Genomic DNA, 24,439 nt, shown 5'->3' on the forward strand with positions numbered 1-24,439 from the left:
GTCCTCCTACCTATGCCTCCAACAAGTATGTGCTACTGCATCTAGCCCCAAATATTTTTTGTTAGTGATGGAATTTAATATGGATTTTTTTTGGGTCCGGTTGTGGGGCCTGAACTCTGGACCTGGGCACTGTCCCTCAGCTCTTCAGCTCAAGGCTAGTGCTCTACCACTTGAGCCACAGCACCACTTCCGGCTTTTTTCTTTTTGCTTATGTGGTGCTGAGGAATCGAACCCAGGGCCTCATGCGTGCAAGGTAAGTGCTCTACCACTGAGACACCTTCCTAGCCCCATATGGATTTGTTTTATCTGGACCATGGTTTAAAATACTGTGTTGTAGAGCTCTTGGCTAAGGATGGGGCTGTCTGTGATAACTAGAAAAATGTGTTTCTCAGAGCTTTGCTGATCTTATAAAGAGAGCTTGAAATTGAAAATAGAGGAGGAAAGGAGAAAAGTGCCTGATAACATTGAAATTTATTGTTATGGATGACATCAGATAAAACAGCAAGAACAGCATGGGGGCAGGGCATGAAGCCACAGAAGAATGTACCTGGAAAAAAATCACAAATTGAACAGCTTCAGCTGTTTCTATATTAATAGATAGCATACCACCAGAAGCTGGTAGCTCACATCTACTCATAAGGTTGAGATCTGATGCTCACAGTTCAAAACCAGCTCAGGCAAGAAAGTCCATAAGGCTCTCATCTCCAATTAACCACCAAAAAGCCAGAAGTAGAGTTGTAGGTCAAGTGATAGAGCACTAACCTTGAGTGGAATACCTCAGTGACAGTTCCCAAGACCTGAGTTCAAGCCTCAGAACTGGTACATACATTAAGAAATTGCCAAATCATAAGAAATTGCCAATACTCAACAGTTTTCAATCTATAAAAACAGAAACTTCATATGATTCAGCCTACCAGTAGAAAAGTGAACCTGAAACCTTAATACATACCAGCTAACAGGAACCATTAAGACATGGAAGAAGGCAATTTACAACTGGAATCTCGCATTAGAGGACATGCATTATCAGGATCACACCTGTCATCTCAGCTACTTAGGAGGTGGAGATCAGAAGGATTGTACTTTGAAGCCAGCCTAAACAACAAAAGTTTGTAAGACACCCATCTCAACAGAAAAGGCTGGGTATGACGGTGCTTGCTTGTCATCCCAGCTATGACAGAAAGTATAAATGGGAGGATCACCATCCAGGAGATCCTATTTCAAACAGTGAGATGCTATTTTAAAATTAGCCAGAAGAGTCAAGTGCTGGTGGCTGCACACATGTAATCCTAGCTACTCAGGAGGCTGAGATCTGAGGATTGTGTTTGAACCTAGCCTGGGTAGGAAAGTCCATGAGATTCTAATCTCCAATTAACCACCAAAAAGCCAGAAGTGGAGCCATGGCTCAAGAGGTAGAGTGCTAGCTTTGAGCAAAAAAAAGCTCAGGAACAGCACCCAGGCTCCCAGAACTGGCATAAAAATATACAGCCAGAACAAAAGATAGGAGGCATCACTGAAGTGGTAGAGTACCTTCCTACCAAGCACAAAGCCAAGTTCAAACCTCAATGCTACAAAAAACCCACATTTAAAAATATTTTAGTGTTATTATAAAGGTAATGTACACAGGGATTACAGTTATGTGAGTTGGGTAAGGAGTACATTTCTTTGTAGACAATGTCATCTCTCCCTCAATCTCCATTTTCCCCTTCCTCTTACCCACAAGTTGTATAGTTCATTTCAACATAGTGAATATCACTGCTGCATTTGTTCACCCTTTCTCCCTCCATTTCTATGCTCACCCCTTATCCTCCCAAAGACATACAAATGAACAAAGAGAACAAAATGGGGAAAAAAACTAAAACAGCAAAAAAGAAAAAAAAACTCCTGAAAACCCACATTATTAAGAAGATCAGAAGTAGAGATGTGGCTCAAGTCCTAGAACTACAGTCTTGAGGGGAAAAAAGCCAAGCAAGAGCACATGGACTTAAGTCCAATGAAAAAGAAGAAATCTTTTCGAAGGAGAGGTGGAATTGTGCCCTATGTATTGAAATCCACAAAAGTTGAATAGAGTTTTGTTGGTTCCAAAGGGAAAGGAAGAGAAGCTGTACCTGGGGGAAAAAATCATTTGCTACCACCCTATGGAATGTCACAAATGGCTAATGTTCTGATGGAAGTAAGTCACAAATCTGGCACAGGACAGAAGTCCCCAGGAATGAGGTACTTTGTTTAAAGTTGCCATTAAGGTTCATTTGCCTAAAAGTAGCACACTTAGAAATCCCTTACGATATTACTCTTCAGAAAGTAAAGAAATCAACAAGAACTGTTAGTAATACATTCCTTAAATCTGACTCATGATGAATATGTGATGAGTGAAGTGGAAACTTGAAGAGGGATCATTTTCTCTCAGAGAATGTTGAGCACAAGGCGGGATGTGGCCTTGACTTCAAGCAGGCAGATCTGCAACAATTCAGAGATGATTAAAGGAAACACACAGGCAAAGAAAGAACATGGCTTTGACAGATCAGACTTTAAACCATAGCGATGCTGTTGGTGAGCCATTAATGAGCCATGTTCCTCTGGTTAAGCTACACAATTTTCAGGTTTCATGGGAATAATAGGGGAGAGGGGGAAAGGGAGAGATAGAGGAAGAAAGAGGAGAGAGGGGTAAACAGAAGGGGAGAAGAGAGAAGAGGAAAAGAGAGGAGAGGGGACAAGGGGAAAAGGGGAAATGAAGGGAAATTGAGGAGAGGAGAGACTAGGGGAAGGGAAGAGAGGAGGGGAAGGAAAGGGAGGGGAAGAGAGGAGGATAGATGGAAGGAGAAGAAAGGAGGAGAGATGGGAGAAAAGATGAGAAGAAAGGGGGAGTGAAGAGAGAGGAGAAGGAGGGCATGGAGGAGAATGGAGGGGAAGGACAAGAGAGAAGGGCAAGGAGTGAAAAGGAGAGGAGAGGGGAGGGAAGGGGATAGGAGAGAAGAGAGGGAGAGGATGAGGCAAGGAAAGGTGAATGGAGGGGAAAAGGAGAAGGGAGAGGGAGGAGAGGGAAGAGAGAATGGAATGGAATGTTCTTACCTATTCACAGTTTTGACAAGCAATGAGTAGCTTATGTGTGGCTCTTAGCAGTTAACTATTCATTGTTAGTTGTCTTGAAATTTCTACTAGGCTGCTCTCCCAAATGCCTTGAAAGGCTATGTTTTCTTGTTATTAGCCATGGGGCTTGAACTTGGGGTCTGGCCACTGTCCTTGACCTTTTTCACTCAAGGCTAGCACTCTACCACTATGAGCCACAGCACCACTTCTGGTTCTCTGGTGGTGAAATGGAGATAAGAATCTCACAGACTTTCTTGCCCCCGCTGGCTTTGGATTGTGATTCTCAGATCACAGCCTCCTGAGTACCTAGGATTACAGGTGTGAGCCACCAGTGCCCATCTGAAAGGCTATTTAAAACTAAATTCTGACCACAGAATCAAAATGACAAAGAGATGTAAAGAGAATGATACAAATGCAGATCATTGATGATGAGCCATTAAAAATGTGGAAAGGGAGCGCAAGGGCTGAATGCAGTATCAGAGCTTGTGTGTCACATGCACCAGTCCCTGGTTTGATTTGCAGTACCAAAACAGTGTGCCAGGAGAGCATCTGAGTGAGGATGAATGAGAATCCCAAATCTTATCAGGAAAGCCTCACCACAAGGAGTGAATTGTAGGAGTTAGCAAGGAAGCTGCATGCTGCGAATACTTTTGCCGCATCATAGAGCAGATCAAGGAAACCTGCAGGCCCATGGACTGGGGCAGACAGAATGTTTTGTTTAATTCCAATAGCTATTACCAAAAATGATCTATAAATTTAATGTGATTCCCATCAAAATCCCAATGACACTCATTACTGTGATAGAGAAAACAATCCACAACTTCATATGGAACAACAGACCTTGAATAACCAAAGCAATTTTAGGTCAACAAAAAAAGAAAAATGATCACAATGATCATAATCCCAGACCTTAAGCTCTACTATGGAGCTACAATAACAAAAGCAGGTTGATATTGGCACAAAAATAGACCCAAAGATAAATGGAAACAACTAGAAGATCCAGAAATAAACCATCTACTTACAGTTATCTGATATTTAACAAGGAAATAAAAATGTATGGAGAAAAGATACCCTTTTCAATAATCGGTGTTGGGAAAACTGGGCATCCATATGCAGAAAACTAAAAATGGATCCTTATTTGTCACCATGTACTAATATCAACTCAAAGTAAATCAAAGACCTCAACATCAGACTTGAAACTCTGAAATTACTGCAAGTGGGTATTTATAGACATAGGCAGACACTTTTTGAAAAGAGTCCCAGGGGCACAGCAGATAGGAGAAAGACTTGACAAATGGGATTACATCAAAATAAAAAGTTTCTGCCTTGCAAAGGACATAGTTATTAAACCAGAAAGAGTCAACTGATGGGGAGAAGATCTTTACCAGCAATACATCCCACAAAGGCCTAATATCCACAATACACAAGGAACTCAAGCATCTAACCACTAATATAGCTAATAAACCAATCACTAAATGGGCAAAGGAGCTAAGGAGAGACTTAGAATAAGAGGTAAGAATGGCAAAGAAACACATGAGTATATGCTCATCATCCCTGGCCATTATGGAAATGCAAATCAAAACAGCTTTGAGATACCATCTCACACCAATTGGATTAGCTAACATTGAGAATTCCAACAACAACAAATATTAGTGAGGATGTGGGAGAAAGGAACCCTAACCACTCTCAACAGTAGTTTGGAGATTCCTCAAAATACTAAACACAGTTCTTCTCTAGGACCCAGCCATACCACTCCTAGACATCTACCCAGAACATCCTAAGCCAGGATACCATAAAGACACTTGCACACTCATGTTCATTGCTGCACTATTCACAATAGCCAACATATGGAAACAGCAGCCACAGATGCCCTACAATAGATGAGTGGATCCAAAAAATGTGGTACCTATACACAGTGGAATTTTACACATTAGAAAGAACAGTACTATGTTATTTGAAGGGAAATGGATGAACCTAGAACAAATCCTGTTAAGTGAGGTAAGCAAGCTCAGAGACTAAAACTGCATGTTTTCTCTCATATGAGGAAGCTAGATAAAAATATATGATAAATTATACAATACTCTAGGCATTCATACCCAGTGAAACCAAAGGAGGATACTCTTAGGAGAGGAAGAGAAAGGAAAAATGCTGTTGTATTGTCCAGGAATCAATAGACAGTAGGATCAAAAACCACTGATTTGTGGTTTTTTTTTTTTTGGTTTGTGGTTTAAACAAAATTTTATTTGAGCAAAAGAACAACGCTCTGATGCATCAGGACTGTGCCCAAGGTCGGGATCTCAGGGCATGGCCTGCATCAGCTTTTTAAGCATTTTTTAACCGGAAAGGGGACGGGGGTGGGGGGTGGGGGGGGAGGACTTAAGCCTGCGCAGTTGGGCTCTTTGTCTATTTCTGCCAATGGTCACTCCAGAAGTGTTTACAATAGTTGCCAGGGCCTTCTGCCTAGGGACTGTTGATGGGAAGCTTGAGGAATAGAACAAAAGATGGGAGTGATGCATTTGGTTATAGCAGAGTTACAGTTGGATTTTACCACCACAAAACCAAAATTACAATATCATCCGTTATTGATAAGCAGACACTTCTAATTTCTACATGGCCTAAGTACCTAAATCAAATATCATATCTTTAATTTTCATAACACAACAATACCTATGTGTACCTGATCATACAAAATGATATTTATCAAAATGAACTCCAGGAAATGGAAGCAAGAATTTTTTTTCTTTTGCATTTTTCTTACTTATTCATTTTCTGGCTTTGGGGCATAAAGGGGAGGGAACAAAAATGGAGGGACATAGGGTGAACAAGTGCAGCAATGGTGTTCAATAGAAACTATGTTGAAAATGAACTATACAACTCGTGGGCAGGGACAGGAGGGAAAAGCTGGCAGAGAACAAAGGAAGGAACAACATTGTCCAAAAAAATGTATTCATTACCTGACTTAAAAATGGTAACCCCTTTGTACATAGCTTTTATAATAACAACAATTTTTTGAAAAAAATCAATTCATTCAATTCTAAACAGCAAGAAAAAAATTCCACAAAAGGTATAAAATGCTATCTTTCATCCGAAGCTGATGGTTCACACTTTTAATACTAGCTACTCAGGAGGCTGAGTTCTGAAGATCATGTTCAAAGCCAGTCTGGACAAGAAAGTTCATGAGACTCGTGTCCAATTAACCAACAAAAAGCCAGAAGTGGAGCTGTGGCTCTAGTGTTAGCGTTCTAACCTTGAGCAAAAAATGTCTTGGATAATGCTCAAGCCCTGAGTTTAAGCCACAGGGCAGACACTCCAAAAAAATGCTGTCATGCTTAGACTAAGAAAGAGCATTCATTCTCTAATCTGCATTGCTTTAGTCTTTTCTGTCGTTCATACTGTCCACTAGACTTGGAGACATCATGGAAGGAGGCAACTGATGAACTTGGAAAGACAACTGCAAGAGAGTGCTCAGGTGGGAAACGGATTTTGAGCTTGTAGGCCCAGCCACAACATATAAATGTACTGGGAGAAGCTGCACTGACCTAGTCTCTGTGACCTTTAGGAATTGGGAAATTAAGAGATAATAGAAGCCCGAAGAAGGACATATTGTTTCATTTTATCTTTTCAATTATTCAGCTATAATAATTACTACTAATTTTAGTGTTTTTGAGACAGTGTTAGCCCAATGAGCTCCCTTCTCATAGCTTAGCGCACTCTTTCTCCCTTCCACAGTTTAGCATGTCCCTTCCTAGGCAACACCAGGCCCATGTAGTAAAGGCAGTAAATAATCAGCCTCCAACCCTCTTTGCCTTGGGATGGCACTTCTCTGGGGCAGCTGCCACCATATAAGGCAGCAAGATTCCCTTAGAGTGACCTTCAGGTCTGGGCAGCTGCAGGGCCCCTTGTCTACTACTTCGGCGGCAGCCATAAATCCTGGTTTACCCCTGGTCCACACATCCACAGCAGGGTCTCTGCCTCCTAGCTCCTTCTACCCCTCCTAAACTTCCTAAGTTATATAGGTCACCTCAGACAATAGCCACCATTTCTCTCTTGTGAGAAGGGGTCTTGCCAGTCCCTTTACTGGCAATAAACCTTATCTTTGTTCTTTATACCTGGATGCCTCTGTGCTTTTCTGGCAAAGTCTAATATACTCGAACAAACAGGGACTTGCTATGTAGCCCCTGCTGGCTGAACTCTTGTCTCAGCCTCCTTGTGTAATTGGATTATAGGCATGCATGACAATGCCCAGCTTAATATGCTCCTTTTCTAAAGAGAAGAAGCTGAATTCCACAAGCTGTAGACAGGTAGTTATATCTTCATCTCAGAGATAAGTTTCTAGAAAGTGTTACTGGGAGGGATGGTTTATATGAGAGTGCAGAGAAGTACAAAGTATGTACACAATCCTTGAGCTTGCAAGAGCTCAATATAGCATGAGCTCAGCACTTTCTGCACTAAGCTGAGTAAATCAGGGCAGATAGTGAAGTTGGTGAATGTTGAAGCAATATAGCTAAGCTCCAGCAGTCATTGAAAAATCATTGCTGGTAATCTCCTTGGGTAATGCAGACAGTATAGTGGTTTTTTTTGTCAGTTGCAGAGCTTGAACTCAGGGCCTGCGTGCTGTCCTTGAGCTTTTGTGCTCAACATTAGTGCTCTACCACTTTGAGTCATAGCTCCACTTTCAGTTTTCTGGGTGTTAATTGGAGATAAGAGTCTCATAGCCTTTCCTTTCTGGGGTGGCTTTGAACCATGATTTTCAGATATTAGCCTCCTGAATACCAGTTCAAGACATTACTGGCATACTGAGCGAATATGCAGATAAATGAGCTTGAGAGAGATAATACCATACGAAGGATAGACATTACCCAAAAAGACCCACTGGCAAGAGCAATATCATATTCACATATTTATTTTAAATTTATTTTCATTATTTAAATCTTTTATTTTTAAAATAAATTTATTGTTATTAAAGTGTTATACAGAAGGGTTATAATTTCATAAGTCAGGTAATAAGTACATTTCTTTTTGAAATTTTTTGTCAGTTGTGGGGCTTGAACTCTGGGTCTGGGCGCTGTCCCTCAGCTCTTCAACTCAAGGGTAGTGCTCTACCACTTGAGCTACAGCGCCACTTCCAGTTTTCTGGTGGTTTATTGGAGATAGGAGTCTTACGGTCTTTCCTGCCCGGGCTGGCTTTGAACCGCAAACCTCAGATCTCAGCCTCCTGAGTAGCTAAGATTAAGGCGCGAGCCACCAGTGCCTGGCTATAAGTACATTTCTTATTCTTCCTTTACTTTCCCCCAGTTTTCCCTTGCCATCACTGCCCACAAGTTTCATAGTTCGTTTTGCACACAGTGTCTAGTGAGTATCATGCCTGCATTTGTTCACCCTTCCTCCCTCCATTTCTGTGCCACTTTATCCCCTTTAAAAGATAGAAAAAAAGAGCAAATAAAACAAGTGAAATCAAAACAAAAAGCAACGCTTATTTTAGTTTTATCTTTAAATAATGGTACAAAGGAGTTGCCATTCAGTGAAGTGGAAGTATATGAAGACAATGAAACTCGATCAATGTCACCCCTTTCATCATACTCCTCCATCCCTCCCAACCTCACCCTTTCCCTCAATTTTCTTAATTTTGTAAAATATGCACTGAATTTTATGACTATTTTCACCCCTGCCTAATTTTTTTTTACATTGAGTGTGACCGCGTTGCCCATGCTAGTCTCAAACTCCTGGGTTCTAGAAATCCTCCTGCCTTTCCCTTCTGAGGCATTGGGACCACAGGTATGTATTACAGTGTCTGGCCTCTGATAAATTTAATTAGATCTTGAAGAAAGGGACAACATTAATGAACCGCAGTATATGTGAAAGACAGGCTTGGAAATTTTTAGTAATTCTTTCAATAATATTTATGGTAAATGAAAGAGTCTGGAAATATAGTATAGAGAAAGCATATTGTCTATGCTCCTGGAGCTTAAAGACTGTTGGAGGACACAGACACTAATCAAGTTATTCCACAGATGAATGTATATTCAAAAGCTGTGAAGAATCAAATGGAATGTTGAGAGAGCCCTGAAAGAGAGAAATGGACCTAGTCAGGGAAATGCTCTGAGGAACTGACGTGTGGGCTGACTTCTCAAAGTAAGAAGAGGGAAACTCGGGTGAAGACAGGGGAGGGTAAACAGAAGTTCCAAAGAGGCCATAAAATGAAGTGCCTGTTTAAATGCTAGAGTAGACCCAAGTCTCCTTGGTAGGGGTTGGGGTGAGCATCAGTATTGGGGTGTGATTTCATCTGGCTTGCTCTCTGAACTAGGGCTCAGGGTTCCATAGATGACTCGACCAGTGTCACTGAGGCTCAGCCAAAGGGGCTTGGTCAAGATGGCAGGGCTAGGACTGAGGAGACAGGCTACATGCCCATGAAATTGGGCATATGGACAAATAACCAAATATTTGAGCTTAATGAAGTCTACATTTCTCAATGCTGAGTTGTAATACTAAAAAGAAAGAGGACAAAAATAAATACAGTGGGGTTAGATTGAAAATGTAGTTGAGCATAATGGCACAATACCTGTTATCCCAGTGTTTGGGAGGCTGAAGCAAGAGGATCCAGAGTTCAATGCCAGCCAGGACTATACAGCAAGACTCTGTCTCTAAATTAAAGTTCAAATCAAATAAAATGACTGTAGTCATCTACACACGTGACCAATGGAGGATATTCTTAGAGGAGAAACACAAAGGTACAATGCTTATGTGCATCTGATTATATAAAATAATACTGATCAAAATGAACTTCAAGAAATGGAAACAGGTTTTTTTCTCTGTTGTTTTGTTTTCTTTCTTTTTTGTCTTGTTTGCTTATCTGTCTTTGGGAAGGTTAGGGGGCACAGAAATGGAGGGACAAAGGGTGAACAAATGCAGCAGTGGTGCTCACTAGACAGTATTGAAGATGAACCATGCAATTTGTGGGTGGAGATGGAAGGGAGAAACTGGGAGAGTGCAAGGGAAGGGATGACATTGTCCAAAGAGAAATGTATTATACCCGACTTCTGTAACCCTTCTGTACGTCACCTTTTTAATAACAATAAAATTAGGAAAACATTTATGATAACAATTACAACAAAAAGAGAAGGAGCCTTTTTTGTTGTTTTTGGTTTTGTGGTTTGAACTCAAGGCCTGGACACTGTCCCTGAGCTCTTTTGCTCAAGGCTACTGCTCTACCACTTTGAACCACAGCTCCACTTCTGGCTTTTAGTGATTAATTGTAGATAATAGTCTGAGGAGGGCTTTTCTGCCGGGGCTGGCTTTGAACCATGATCTTCAGATCTCAGTCTCCTGAATAGCTAGGATTATAGGCATAAATCACTAGTGCCCAGTGCTAGAAGGAACATTTTTTAAAACATTTTTGCCTGGGCTGGCCTCAAACTATAATCCTCCTGATTTCAGTCTCCCAAATAACTAAGATTACAGGTATGAGACACCAATACCCAGCTCAAATAAATTTTTCTTTTTCTTTTCTTTTTTTTGGGGGGGTCCAGTTATGGGGCTTGAACTCTGGGCCCGGGCGCTGTCCCTCAGCTCTTCAGCTCAAGGCTAGCACTCTACCACTTGAGCCACAGTGCCACTTCTGGCTTTTTTTCTTTTTGCCTATGTGGTGCTGGGGAATGGAACCCAGGGCCTCATGCATGCAAGGCAAGTGCTCTACCACTGAGCTACCTTCCCAGCCCCAAATAAATTTTTCTTAATTTAAATGTTCCAGAAAAAAAGCAAGTAAAATAAAATGGAGGTATCATTATGATCTCAAGGTTTAAAAGAGAGTATGTTTATGGATAAGCATGTATATGTGTACATTTGAGTATATGCATATACACATTTATTTCCTAGCTCTATCCACTGAGGATATCTAGAAACAATAGCACGTCAATAACAATAAATACACCTGGGATCCAGACCTCAGGAGGCACAAACTACCATCTCCATTGAAAGGAAGCAGGATTTGGAGAAATGACTGACTCCAAGTCAGCTGGGAAAGCACAAGGTGATCCTATAACATTTCACTATGCCAGAAAGTAAGGAAATGCTCAGAGATGACGGGGCCATTCCAGCAGGCCACAGAATCCAGCTCTAGGTAGCAAAATCATGAATGATACCAGTAAATAATTTTTTATGTGTTGATAGTGGAACTCAGGGCCTCACACTCTCACTTGGCTTTTTTGCTTCAGGCTAGCACTCTACCACTTGAGCCACAGCTTTACTTCCAGCATTTGGCTGGTTAACTGGAGATCAGAATCTCACAGACTTTCCTTCCTAGGTTGGCTTTGAATCACGATTCTTAGATCTCAGCCTTCTAAGTAGCTAGGATTACAGGTATGAGCCACTGGCACCCAGCTGATAATTGTGAATTCTTATCCACTGAATAAAATATTGAATTCGCTTAGTGTGCACTACAATGTATTTTAAAAGCATGAAAAAAGTAATTTAAAAAAGTGGGTGTGGGCTGGGGATATAGCTCAGTGGTAGAAAGAAAGTGCAAGCCCTGGATTTGATTCCCAGCACTACAAAATAACAACAACAATAACAACAACAATAATAATAAACAGGAGTAGTAGAGAAGAAAAAGTTTTACCTTACCAAAGCCAACTAATAAACCAGGAGGGAATAATGGAAACAGGAAAATCACATTAAGCAGCCTTCACAAAAATGGATTCAGGTCAGAATTATCACGCTCAAATGAGCATGTAAAAGTTTAATGAGGTACAGGATATTTACTTAGTCTCAAAATAACTCCCACCAAATACTTTGTAATTACTTACTAATTACAAAGGACAAAATATTTATCAATTAACTGCATACCAGAGAAACCTGTCAGATAGTATGGTAACTTGAAGCACTAACAGGGCAAATTACTGCTGGGGCTCTGCGGCTGGGGGGCTTGGGGATCTCTTTGTGCCTGCTCAAGGCACAGTGGAGATCTAATCTGTAGGACAACAGACCCACCTAATCTGAGGTTCCTGCTACAATGTTATTAATTAGCTCATACTTTTCCAAAATGTCAAGGTTGCTTCAAGATATAAAAGTCACAGGGAAACAGAGTTCATCTCATGACCCTGAATTTAGGAAGAACTATCAGCACCAACAGTAGAGTCTGGATAAGAACTGTGGATTCCATGGTAGAATTGTATACAGCTGATTTCCTCTTTTTATTTTTTAATTTTTTTGGTGCGGACACTGGAGCTTGAACTCAAGATCTAAGTGGATGCTGTCCCCTAGATTTTTCACTCAATGCTAGTGTTCTACCACTTGAGCCACAGCTCCACTTGTATCTTTCTGGTAATTAATTGAAGAGTCTCACAGACTTTGCTGCCCTGTATGGCTTTGAACCATGATCCTCAGATGTCAGACTCTTGAGTAGCTAGGATTATAGGTGTGAGCCACTGGTGCCCAGCTTCTTTCTTTTCTGTGACAGAATATTTCATATAGGTAAAACTGGCTCTAAGGATGATACACACTAATACAGACTAGGCAACCATTTCTCAAGACCATCAGAGAAAGACTTCATGAATCAGAAGTGCTGGATCTCATGACCATGAAGGTCTTCCTGGTGAAGCTTATGGTTCTCTCCTTTGTTTCAGCATTGGAAATTTGAGACTCTGGGAATCGAATACTCCCCGTGTTGAACTGGGATGAGGACTCCCCTCTGTTCACATGGTGGCATGAAGCACCTTACTTCAGCATGGGGTATTTCAGTACAATCCTTTAGCACTGTGAAAATTTCACTTGCCCACTAGATATGAAGCCAGTCACTGAGGTAAAAATCATAATACTTTTATTTGAGAAAATTTTGCTCAACAACATGAAAGAAGGATCCAAAAAACAAAACCAGAAACTCAAAGGAACATTTGGAGTACAAAAAACCAGAAATATTTAGTAGGTCAGGATGATACATATTGCCACTGCTGTGATCCTGTCTGCTCGATGAATAGGCTCCAATCGCTCTCATGTTTCATGAAATAGGGAATGTTTTCTCTTTATTTATAAGTTCCAGGACCTCACTATACAGAGCATTCATCTGGGGAAGGAAATAGTAAATAGATTTTTTTAGGCGTCTCAGACTCATGATAATGGCCCAAAAGTCTGGCCCTTAATCTAAGATTTTAGGAGCCAATTGAACCCTCTCTTAAAAAGAAGAATTCCAACAAGATACCGGTGGCTCATACCTGTAATCCTAGCTACTCAGAAAGCTGAGATCTAAGGCTCTCAGTTCAAAACTAGCCAAGGTAGGAAAGTCCATGAGACTCTTTTCCCCAATTATTCATCAAAAAGCTGAAACTGTAGCTCTGGCTCCAGTGGTAGAGCAAAAGAGCCAGTGGTAGAGCACTAACTTACAGATGTTGATGCTCATGACTGTAATCCTAGCTACTCAGGAGGCTGAGATCTGAGGATCATAGTTCAAAGTCAGCCAGGGCAGCAAAGTCTATGAGACTCTTATCTTAACTAACTACCAGAAAACTGGAAATGTAGCTGTGTTTCAAAGTGATTGAGCAAAAGAGCTCAGAGACAGTGCCAAGCCCAGAATTCAAGCCTCAGGACTCACAGACATACACAAAGAAATAGTAAACAAAATTAAAACGGGATTCCAGACACTAGGTCTTCTACATTAGGAACAGGCAGCTCTTGCAAGTGAGAAGGCACTTAAAACAGGAAAGATTCTTTCCTTTAATTTGCTAACAAGAATCTTCCCCTACCCAAGCTCTCCTGGTTAGCTAATGGTCCCATTGCTTGCAACTGAGACTAGATCACGGAGAAAGGGCCTATTTAAGCCACAGTGGTTGGAACAGAGGCAAGCCCCCCTCAACCTCCACTGGTATTGACAGTGATGCATCTTTGCAGAGCTCATTCTAGGCAGGCCTTTTAATCAGATCCCATTTGCTAGCCCAAGTTTCTCCCTGGTTTCCATCCTTTCTGGTTTCCACTCACAATGCCCTGCCTCTTGAAGAGATATGGACCCACAGAAGGCAACAAGATGAAGATCCTTGCTTAATAGAAGAAAGTCGGGTGGCTCCTTATGAGAGCCCCAACCTGCCGCACACACCCTCCCCTCACCCGTATCTCATAGCGTGTCTTGAGCAAGCGAAGTTGGTTCAGAAAACACAATGCCAGGCCACACCATTTTTCAACTGATATTAACTTGTTCTTGGTATACATAAATATTCCAATATTCCAGGACTTGGTCATCAGCCAGACAATCTCTGTTTCTGGGTAGCCATCCTGAAATCCAAGAAGAGTAAAGGTTTTACACTTGTTACTAACTCATTGGAGTACTATCTATGCCACATCTTGTTACTGGGAAACCACTTTGCTGCCTCTAGCACTAAGGAAGGCTGGGCTGAGGGACAGTGGGAGGGCACATGGAAGGTTTGATGCTATAGAATGTTCTGTAGCAAGGTCTCCTGAAGTGATGTAAAAATGGTCAGACAATGAGGCCCTCCTCTACTGAAAAAAAGAGACTGGAAACATGACAAAGCTCGTGTCAGACTGGAGCTTCCCATGATACTGTCCACAGACAGGTACCTCCTCACCATCTTCATCTATTTTTCACAGGAGGTCAAGAAGCAGCTTTATTGAATCTTAATTTCCTTGACCAGAATCTATTCCTATTCCTGGAATAGAAATCATATTGGTTTTTAGTGCTGACAGCATCTAGCAAGCTATGAACAAGGGGCATATTCTAAGATGGTCCCTTAGCCTTATCAGTGGCTTTTGACATGACTGATGACAAGATTATATTAGGTGCTTCTAAGAACTTAGCAATAGTGGAAAGGATTGGTGGAAAGAGCTACTTTCTGGCTCTCGGACAGGAGATGAAGCATGAAGCCAGCATTCACATTGAAGCTGTTCATCTATATGATAGTGTTGGATCCTTGGGTCCCTCGATGAGGATATGTGATAGAAGTTTTGGCAGTGTCTTCCTAAAGGTCAAGGATGTTATCTCAGCTGTCACTGATTTTCCTTTCTCTTGTTTGAGATAGGGTCCTGCTATGTTGCACACAATATTCCTCAACTCCTGGGTTCAAGGCACTACTCAAGTCCCCAAGTACTGAGACTATTGGCCTGTGCCACCTTGGCCCACTGTCATTTATTTAGATCCATAGAAAAGTACTATGCCTAAATACTATGCTAATGAAGACATTGAGAGAGATGAGACAAAGTTCTCAATTCCAAAAGACACACACAGTACTTTTGGGGAATCAAGGCATGTCACATACAAACACTACTTCACAGGCTAGGTAGATGAGTGCTTGCTTAGCATTTCAGAGGCCCTGGGTTCCATCCTCAGAATCACGGGGAGAAATTACTTGCTAAGATATGTGATTATGAGCTACTCTGAGTGACACAAATATTGGATGCTCTAATTCAGTAGAAGAGGAGCACAGTGGTGGAGAGTCTATTTCAAGGATCTAATACTCTAATGCCTGGTATGACAGTAGGGCAAAGAGTATGAGTTCCATTGCAAATTACATATGTGTCATTTCTATACATTAAGTCTAGGCAATATAAAGTAGTGTTAAGTGTTAATGCATGTATATATGATCATTTGCTGGTAGTGAGACTATAGTTTACATCACTTATATCATGAATACATAGTTTGTACTTAAAATGACAAAAATAATTTATAATTATTGTACTTATTAACAATAGTCGATCAGATCGTTACATGAAAAATTTCACTATAAAGAGCCCCAATATTGCTGGGCCCTGGCTGAGATCTGAGGAAAGTCCATGTCATGTTTTGAAGCCAGCCAGGGCAGGAAAGTCCATGGGAATCTTTTTTTTTTAAGTATGTTTTTTATTGTAAAAATACTGTACAGTTACAGGAGCAAGGTAATGAGTACATTTCCTATCAAGCATTGTTACCTCCTCCTTTGTTTTTCCCCTACCTTCCCTTCCCTCCTATCTCCACAACTACACTCTCCCTCTTCCCCCCTCCTCCCCTCCCTGCCTAAATTGTAAAGTTTAATTTTCAACATAGTGTCTTGTACATCTCATTGTTACAATGGGTCAACCTGTATCCCTATTTAAGTATTCTGCATCTTGTCTATAGGACTCATCTCCAATTGACCACCAGAAAACTGGAAGTAGAACTGTGCCTCAAAGTAGTAGAGTGCTAGCATTGAGCAAAAGAGCTCAGTGACAAATCCCTGGCTAAAAGTTCAAGCTCCACAACTGACAAAAAAAAAAGCTTTAATATTGACCATGTGAACTTTGGCAAGTTTTTAGTAGGAGAGTGGTGAAGTACTGTCTGAGGCACTCTTTCCCTAGATCCTTCAGAGATTATTTGATATTTGAGCATTTCAATCAATTGTAAGTTAGCAGATTTTTCAGATAATATCTACAATGTCTGTCACAATGGAACACATTAAATTATTCAACCATATTTTTGCCCAAGAAGTTACTCTTTGGAATACTTGCCTCTAATATAGTTGTTAATTTGTTTACTGGCTTATTATTTGTTTTTTTTGAATTTTGCTTGTTTACTCATTTTTATTACTATATTTGATAATCAATAAATAATGTTAGCAGTTAAAAGAGGAGGGGCACGATGCAATTCTGATCAGAGGTGGTCTAGTTTGCCTTAAAATACCATCTTCAGCCAGGTGCTAGTGGCTCACACCTGCAATCCTAACTACTCAGTAGGCTGAGAAGTAGGCTGAGATCTGAGGATAACAGTTCAAAGCAAGACTGCGCAGGAATGTTCATGAGACTCTTATCTCCAGTAAAATACCAAATAAGGCAGAAGTGGAGCTATGGCTCAAGTGGTAGAGTGCTGGCCTTGAGTAAAAGAAGCTTAGAGACAGTACCCAGGCCCTGAGTTCAATCTCCAGGACCAGTGTACAAAAAAAGACCCCATATCAACTAACAAAAATTGGATATAGTGAATGATGTGCCTGCCACTCAAGCTATGTGGGAAGAATAAATAGGCGCATTTTAAGCCAGGCCTTCTGAGCATAAATTTCAAACTGCTTTAGAAAAAAATAACAAAAGCAATATAGTTAAAACAAATGGTAGAGTGCCTGCTTACCAAGTTTAAGGCTTTCAGTTCAAATCCCAGTACCCCCCAGGGGGTAAAAAAGAAATGCCATAAACTGGGTGCTAGTGGCTCACATCTGCTATCTTGGCTTCTCAGGAGACTAAAATCTGAGGATTGAGGTTAGAAGCCAGGCCCAGCAGGAAAGTCCAGGAGAACCTTATCTCCAATAAAGTATTCTAAAAAAAAATCTGGAAGTGGAGCTATGGTTCAAGTGGTAGAGAGCTATCCTTGAGCAAAAGAAGCTCAGGGACAGTGTCCTGAGTTCAAGACCCAGGACTGTCACACACAGCTAAAAACACCTGTCACCCTTGTCTACCTTGGAAATGTCTGCTTTTCCTTCAAATTCACAAGCAGAGTTATGTCTTTCTCAGTGTTTCCCTAGCAAGTTTTACCTACCACCATTATAATATATCATGCACACAATTTGGAAATATTACATATTTATCTACTCCAGATTGTTCTTTGAGAAATTTTTTGTTCATTTTTATATCCCCAGAGTCCTGTCACATAATACACATACAACACAAAATGTTCTAGATAAATGAATGAATTTATGAGCAAATGATTCCATCTCCAGTCAACTGTGAGCTCCTCAGTGAGGTTTTCCCTGGCTCTCCACAATTTCTTGCTGAAACTTCTTTGTTCCTCTGACACTTTGTGCATGGCATCATAATAGCACCTTTTTGTGCAGTTCCTGGGCTTGAACTCAAGGCCTAGTTATTGTCCTGGACCTTTTGTGCTTAAGGCTAGCACTCTACTGCTTGAGCCACAGCTCCATTTCTGGCTTTTTGCTGGTTAATTAGAGATAAGAGACTCCTGGACTCTCCTGTCCAGGTTGGCTTTAAGGAACCCTCAGATCTCAGCCTCCTGAGTAGCTATGATTACAAGCATGAGCTGCTGGTGCTCAGCTATAACAGCTTTCTGATACAGTGCTCTCTGTCCCTCTACTATGCTGAGGAGTTTCCTGAAGGCAAAATGTCATTGACCTGTATGTGTTCACAGCCTGGCATAGCATTCATACAGAGGATGCATGTTGTGATCTTAGCTAAATGAATGGAAAGATGAACAAGCAAACATGACCTTAAGGTAGACCTATAGGGATTCATTGAAATGTTTACACAGACAGATTCATAAGGACAAGAAATTTATTGGTGCTGGCTTGGGATAGGAGGAAGGAGAAATCGGGAGCAACTGTGAATGGCTATAGGATTTCTTTTTAGAGTGATGAAAGTGTTCTAGCGTTAGAAAATGAACAGAATATACTTAAAATGGCATGTTTTAGGCTATAGGAATGAAATATATCTCTAAAAATAAAAATATAGATACATAGAAAAGGGAAAGGAGGTTCCTTCTGTATGGGCAGAACAAAATAAAGACACAGATTGTAGTTGAGATTGAGTGCTTTTTCAAGGAAAGTATGAGTCGTTTGGCCCATACAGAGAATTTATTACAAACACAGTGGCCTGTTGCCTACGGGAGGCACTGCACCATTCTGAGTGATGTTTTATGTTTTATGTTTTTTTCCTTTGGTTTTTGAACCAGGATCTCATTATGTAGACCAGGCTGAATACATAACTATCTTGCCTCAGCCTTCCAAAAGCTGGGATTATGGTTGTGAACCACCAAACCTGTTTGACTGAGGCTCCTATTTGAAATCAGTATTCTCTGTCCTCAGCATCTTTGTAGATATGACAATCATGTACATCACACAGGGAACTGCCTATTTTGTGTTTGTGCCAGTACTGGGGCTTGAACTCAGGGCCTGGATTCTGTCCCTGAGCTCTTTTTGCTCAATGCTAGTACTCTATCACTTTGAGCCATGGTGCCACTTCTGGTTTTCTAGTGGTTAATGGGAGATAAGAGTCTCCCAGACTTTCCTGCCTGGGCTGGCTTCAAGCCACAATCCTCAAATGTTAGCCTACTGAGTAACTAGGATTACAGGTCAAACTACTGGCATCCAGAAACATCTAGGGGTTTTAAAAAGTTACTCATTTTACTAATTGGGAAGATCTCAAACTGAATGAAAAAAAGACAATCACTTGATGCCAATATTGACATGAAAAAATGTGCAAACATCTGACAAAAATTTTCTGATGACTTTGCAAATAGTGGTAAAATAAACACAATATAAAATTTATCTTCTTAAACATTTTAAGTGTTCACAATCATACCGGTATACTATCACCAATGCTATCCACCAGCCCACATAAGGTGATTAATCTTGCAAACTATAATCTCTACATCTATTGGACAACCCTATCCCAGTGCCTAGCAACCACCTCTCAATTCTCCATCTCTAGGAATTTGCCTACTCTTCATATTTCACATAAGTGAAGTCATACTTCACTTGTCCATTTTATGACACATAATAACTTGATGAATGTCCAGAGAATTATGCTGAGTGGAAAAAAGCTAATCTGAGAGCATTTTCATGAACTGTACTATTCCAAATCTCCATATATATAGAAGGATTCCATTTAAATAACCTTCTTGAAATGATAATACTATAGAACCTGGTAATACATTAGTGGTTGCCAGAGTTTAAGGAACTGCTGGGTAAAAGTGGGAGAGAAGTGTGGTCTATGAAGGGGCAGCAAAAGGAATTTTTGGTGGTGGTGAAAATTTTCTATCTTTAGTGTAATAATGCCAGCATCCTGGCTGGATATTGTGTTATTGTTTTATAAGATGTTAGTAACATTGGAGAAAGCTGGTAAGGGGAGTATAGGATCTCTCTGTGTTGTTTCTTACAAGTGCATGTAAATGCATAATCATTTCAAAATAAATGTTTTTGTATGCCAATCCTGGCTCTTGAACATATGGCTTGGGTGCTGTCTCTAAGCTTTTTCACTCAAGACTAGCCTCTACCACTTGAGCCACAGTGCAACTTCCAGTTTTCTAGTGGTGTACTTGAGATAAAAGTCTCATGGACTTTCCTGTTCAGGCTAGCTTTGAACTGTGATTCTCAGATCTCAGCCTCCTGGGTAGTTAGAATTACAGGTGTGAGCGATTGGTTCCCAGCTCCAGCTTTTTTTTTAAACACTTATATTTGTTGTAATAGTAACTCAAAGTATGTATTTTTTCTTTTTATTATTATCTTTAAGTACACTTGTAGGTTTTTTGATGGTTAATTGGAGATAAGAGTTTCATGGACTTTCCTACCTGAGCTGGGTTCAAACAGTAATCCTCATATCTCAGCATCCTTAGTAGCTAGGATACAGGTTGTAAGCCATCAATGCCTGGCTTCAAGATAAAATCTTTATTAATAAACAGCATGAGGGCTGGGAATGTGGCTTAGTGGAAGAGTGCTTGCTTTGCATGCATGAAGCCCTGGGTTTGATTCCTCAGCACCACATAAACAGAAAAAGCTGGAAGTGGCACTGTGGCTCAAGTGATAGAGTGCTGGCCTTGAGCAGAAGAGGCTCAGGGACAGTGCCCAGGCCCTGAGTTCAAGCCCTAGGACTGACAAAAAATAAAAGAAACAAACTGAAATGATGCTTATTGAAATGAACTTCAAGAAATGGAAACAAAAGGTTTTTTTTTATTGTATTATTTGTGGTCCCCCCTTTGGTTTATTCCCTTTTGTCACAGCTTTTTATTTCTGTACGCTTTGTCTTGAATATGTTTATCTGATTTGGGGAAGGGAAAGGGAAGCACAGAAATGGTGGGACAGCAACCAACCCAGCACCCTGTAGTTGTACAGACATTAGAGGTTCAAAATCATAGATAGGCATCCCCCTATTTACTTCTCCTTTTCTTTGGTTGGAGAGAGATGTTGCGGTTCAGGAGGGGGGATTACATATAGTTATAACCAGTGATAAAAAATAGTCTGAGCAGAAAGGATAACAAGATGAGCCAGTTAGGCTCAGTCAAAATGGAAATAAATGCAGTTTCACTCAGATACAACAATGATACTCACTTGACACTATGTTGGAAATAAACCATACTACTTGGGGGGAGGGGAAGAGGGAGGGGTAAGGGAGAGAAAATGAGGTGTGGGGGGGGGGAACAGTGTTTACAAAGAAATGTACTCATTACCTTACTTATACAACTGTAACCTGTAACACTCCCAGCGCCCCCCCCTTCATCACCTTTACAATAAAGACACTAAAAAAAGAAATGGTGGGACAAAGGGTGAACCAATGCAACAGTGATACTCACTAGATATTATGTTGGAAATTAATCATACAACTCATGGGGAAGGGGGTCAGGAGGGAGAAAAACTGGGAGAAAATGAGGGAGAGGGTGACACTGTTCAAAAAGAAAAGTATTCATTACCTGATTTATATAAGTGTAACCCCTCTGTATGTCACTTTTACAATAGCATTTAAAAATAAAAAATAGAAACAACCTGAACAATTTTAATAGTGTAACACAATGTAATATTCACCTATAATCTAATTCTGAATAATCTAGAATAAGGATTTAGAATATAAGCCAACTGTGAACACACACACAGACTTGCTGCTTTAGCATATGTTGTGTTATGTCCCTCCACCTTTCATCAGCACTAACTTCTGAGTAGCAATCTAAAGCTCTTCATTCAACTGAATTTTGCTAGTGAGAACTGTTAAAGATTCAAGTTCTAGAGGAGAGAACCCTGTAATTAAGGACAATAGACTATTTAGGTCCTTCCCCATTCATATGCCAAAGTCCTGATCTTCAAGATGACATATTAGAAAGTTGGGCTATTTGGAGGTGATTAAGTAATGAGGGCATAAACATCATTAATAGAAGTGTCTTTATAAAGGAGATCCTAGAGAAATTCTTTTTTTTTTCTTTTGTCGGTCATGGGGCTTGAACTCTGGGCTTGGGAGCTGTCCCTACCGCTTGAGCCACAGCACTACTTCTGGTTTTCTAATGGTTTATTGGAGATAAGAGTCTCATGGACTTTCCTGCCCGGGCTGGCTTTGAACCGCGATCCTCAAATCTCAGCCTCCTGAGTAACTAGGATTACATGCGTGAGCCACCGGCACCCAGCTCCTAGAGAAATTCTTTATCCCCTCTGCCAAGTAATGTTATAGCCAAAAGATGGCCCTTCTATGACCCCTCACTGGTGACTGAATCAGTGCCTTGATCTCGGGTTCCCCTGCTTCCCAACCAGGAGAAATAAATTTGTACTACTTAAAAGGTATCATATCTATGGTATTTTTGTTATAACAGCTCAAACTGACTAAAACATGAGACAAGAAAGCCTGGCTTCTAGTTCTTCTTCATTCATTAGACACAAATGATCTTACCCACATTGGTAACTTTACTTTTTTGAACCTCTAAGTTTTCCATTTGTAAATTAAAGTTAATAATTGTAATAAAGTAATAAAGTTAATTATTTCAGTGATAGACATCACTGACGGAAGTGTTGTAGGGGTCTCTATGAATTAATGGCTGTAGATGTACTTTGTGAACTGGAAAGAATCATACTCTGAGGCAAGAGGGCTTATATATGTGTAATAGAACTTTGCCAGGCCCTGTAAGGCTGTTTAGAAACTGAGTGACTGGCCATCAAAAATGTCAATCAAGCAAAAGCAGAATTTTCTCCCAAGCATTTAAAACAAAAGAGATGCATCATAGCACATTTGATCAAACAAGGAAAAAACAACAAATACAAGATAAAGAACAAAGAGGGTTATTAAATTATCTCTATTAGAGAAAACTTAACTAGCCAGTCATATATCAAGGTATGAACAACAGTGCACAGAAAACTCATCATAGGGGCTGGGAAGGTGGCTCAGTGGTAGAGCCTTGCATGCCTGAGGCCCTGGGTTCGATTCCTCAGCACCATATAAGCAAAAAAGAAAAAAGCCAGAAGTGGCGCTGTGGCCCAAGTGGTAGAGCGCTAGCCTTGAGCTGAAGAGCTGAGGGACAGTGCCCAGGCCCAGAGTTCAAGCCCCACGACCGGACCCCCCCTACCCCCCCAAAAAAGAAAACTCATCATAAACATAGAAAAACATTAAGCTCTGAGACAGGCAAAAGCCAAAAAAATTGGACTTGTAATAACAGAGAATAAAAGTGGCAAAGTTAGGTGCTGAGGGCTCACCCCTTTAATCATAGCTACTTCAGGATTCTGAGATCTAAGGATCATGGTTTGAAGGCAGCCCAGTCAGACAATTCTAGGAGACTATCTTCAAAAGCTGTACACAAAGGTGAAGCTCAAGTGATAGAATGCCTGCCTTGAGTGAAAAAACCAAGTGAGAGCCCAAGGCCTAGAGTTCAAACCCCCCAAAAGTGACAAAAGTTAATGCTCAGAGAAGTCTTGGCTCCATTCAATTATTAAAAGCCATCAATTTGGAGTTATAATACTATCTAAATTTAGTTTGCATTAGTTACTATGGCAAATGCACTTGAAGGTACAGGTGAAGCTCATCATTAATAATTTGATTTTTTTGGGGGGTCAGTTGTGGGGCTTGATCTCTGGGCTTGGGCACTGTCCCTAAGCAATTCAGCTCAACGGTAGTTCTCTACCACTTGAGACACAGAGCCACTTCTGGTTCTCTGGTGGTTTATTGGAGGTAGGAATGTCATGTACTTTTCCTGCCGGGGCTGGCTTTAAACCACAATGCTCAGATCTCAGCTTCCTGAGTAGCTAGGATTATAGGCATGAGCCACTGGCACCTGGCTAATAATTTGATTTTTTTTCTTTCCAAAAGATAGCAAAAGAAAAAATCTGAAATGTTCAATGCTATTTTTTAACTGAAATTCATGCTAGCCATAATTCTAGAGCTTCAGGAGAACTGCAGGTTTAAGTCAATGCTAGCTTGTACTGGATTGTCACCATGCCATTACTGTTCCATTTTGGCTTGTGATTGCAAGTATTTGTATATGAAGAAGTAGGTGATCCCAGAGCCTTTGAGACCCTGAGACATTAACATGGAAGGAAATAATGACTTTCTGTGTAACTTTAAGCAAGCCTTTTAAACTTCCTTAATGTTTTATACCTCCTTTATAGTAAACAATAATGCCTTATATGTATATGAGCTATTAAAATTTGCAATACATATCATTTTCTTTGGCTCTTAATTCAAGTGTGAGACAGTCAGAGCAGGAAAGATTCCCATTTTACAAGTGAGAAAACTCAAGTCAAATAACAGAGAAAAATATACCCCAATGCAAAAGAAAACAAACCTTGACCTATTTAGAACCTTATTTCACATCACACACAAAAATTAACTCAGAATGGATCATATTTGAGAGATGAAAATATAAAAATGCAGAAGAGGAAAATCTTTGTAGATTTTGGTTAGGCTAAGATTTCTTAGTATGACCAACCCTCCTACCCCTACA

The 24,439-nt window shown here is 40.5% G+C and overlaps 1 protein-coding gene across 1 annotated transcript in view; it reads right to left on the bottom strand.

Annotated features, from left to right (window-relative positions):
* Positions 1 to 9,344: 9,344 nt before the first annotated feature.
* The window catches only part of Tex11 (testis expressed 11), a 211,350-nt gene continuing 196,255 nt past the window's right edge, over positions 9,345 to 24,439 (bottom strand). Inside the window, exons 28-29 of the mRNA XM_013031614.1 lie at positions 14,176 to 14,340; positions 9,345 to 9,569 (exon numbers count right to left, since the gene is read on the bottom strand). Coding sequence (XP_012887068.1) covers positions 9,345 to 9,569; positions 14,176 to 14,340 — 390 coding nt within the window. The remainder of the gene's footprint in view (positions 9,570 to 14,175; positions 14,341 to 24,439) is intronic.

The sequence above is a fragment of the Dipodomys ordii genome, unplaced genomic scaffold (genome assembly GCF_000151885.1).
Source record: "Dipodomys ordii isolate 6190 unplaced genomic scaffold, Dord_2.0 Scaffold142, whole genome shotgun sequence".
Lineage (NCBI taxonomy): Eukaryota > Metazoa > Chordata > Mammalia > Rodentia > Heteromyidae > Dipodomys > Dipodomys ordii.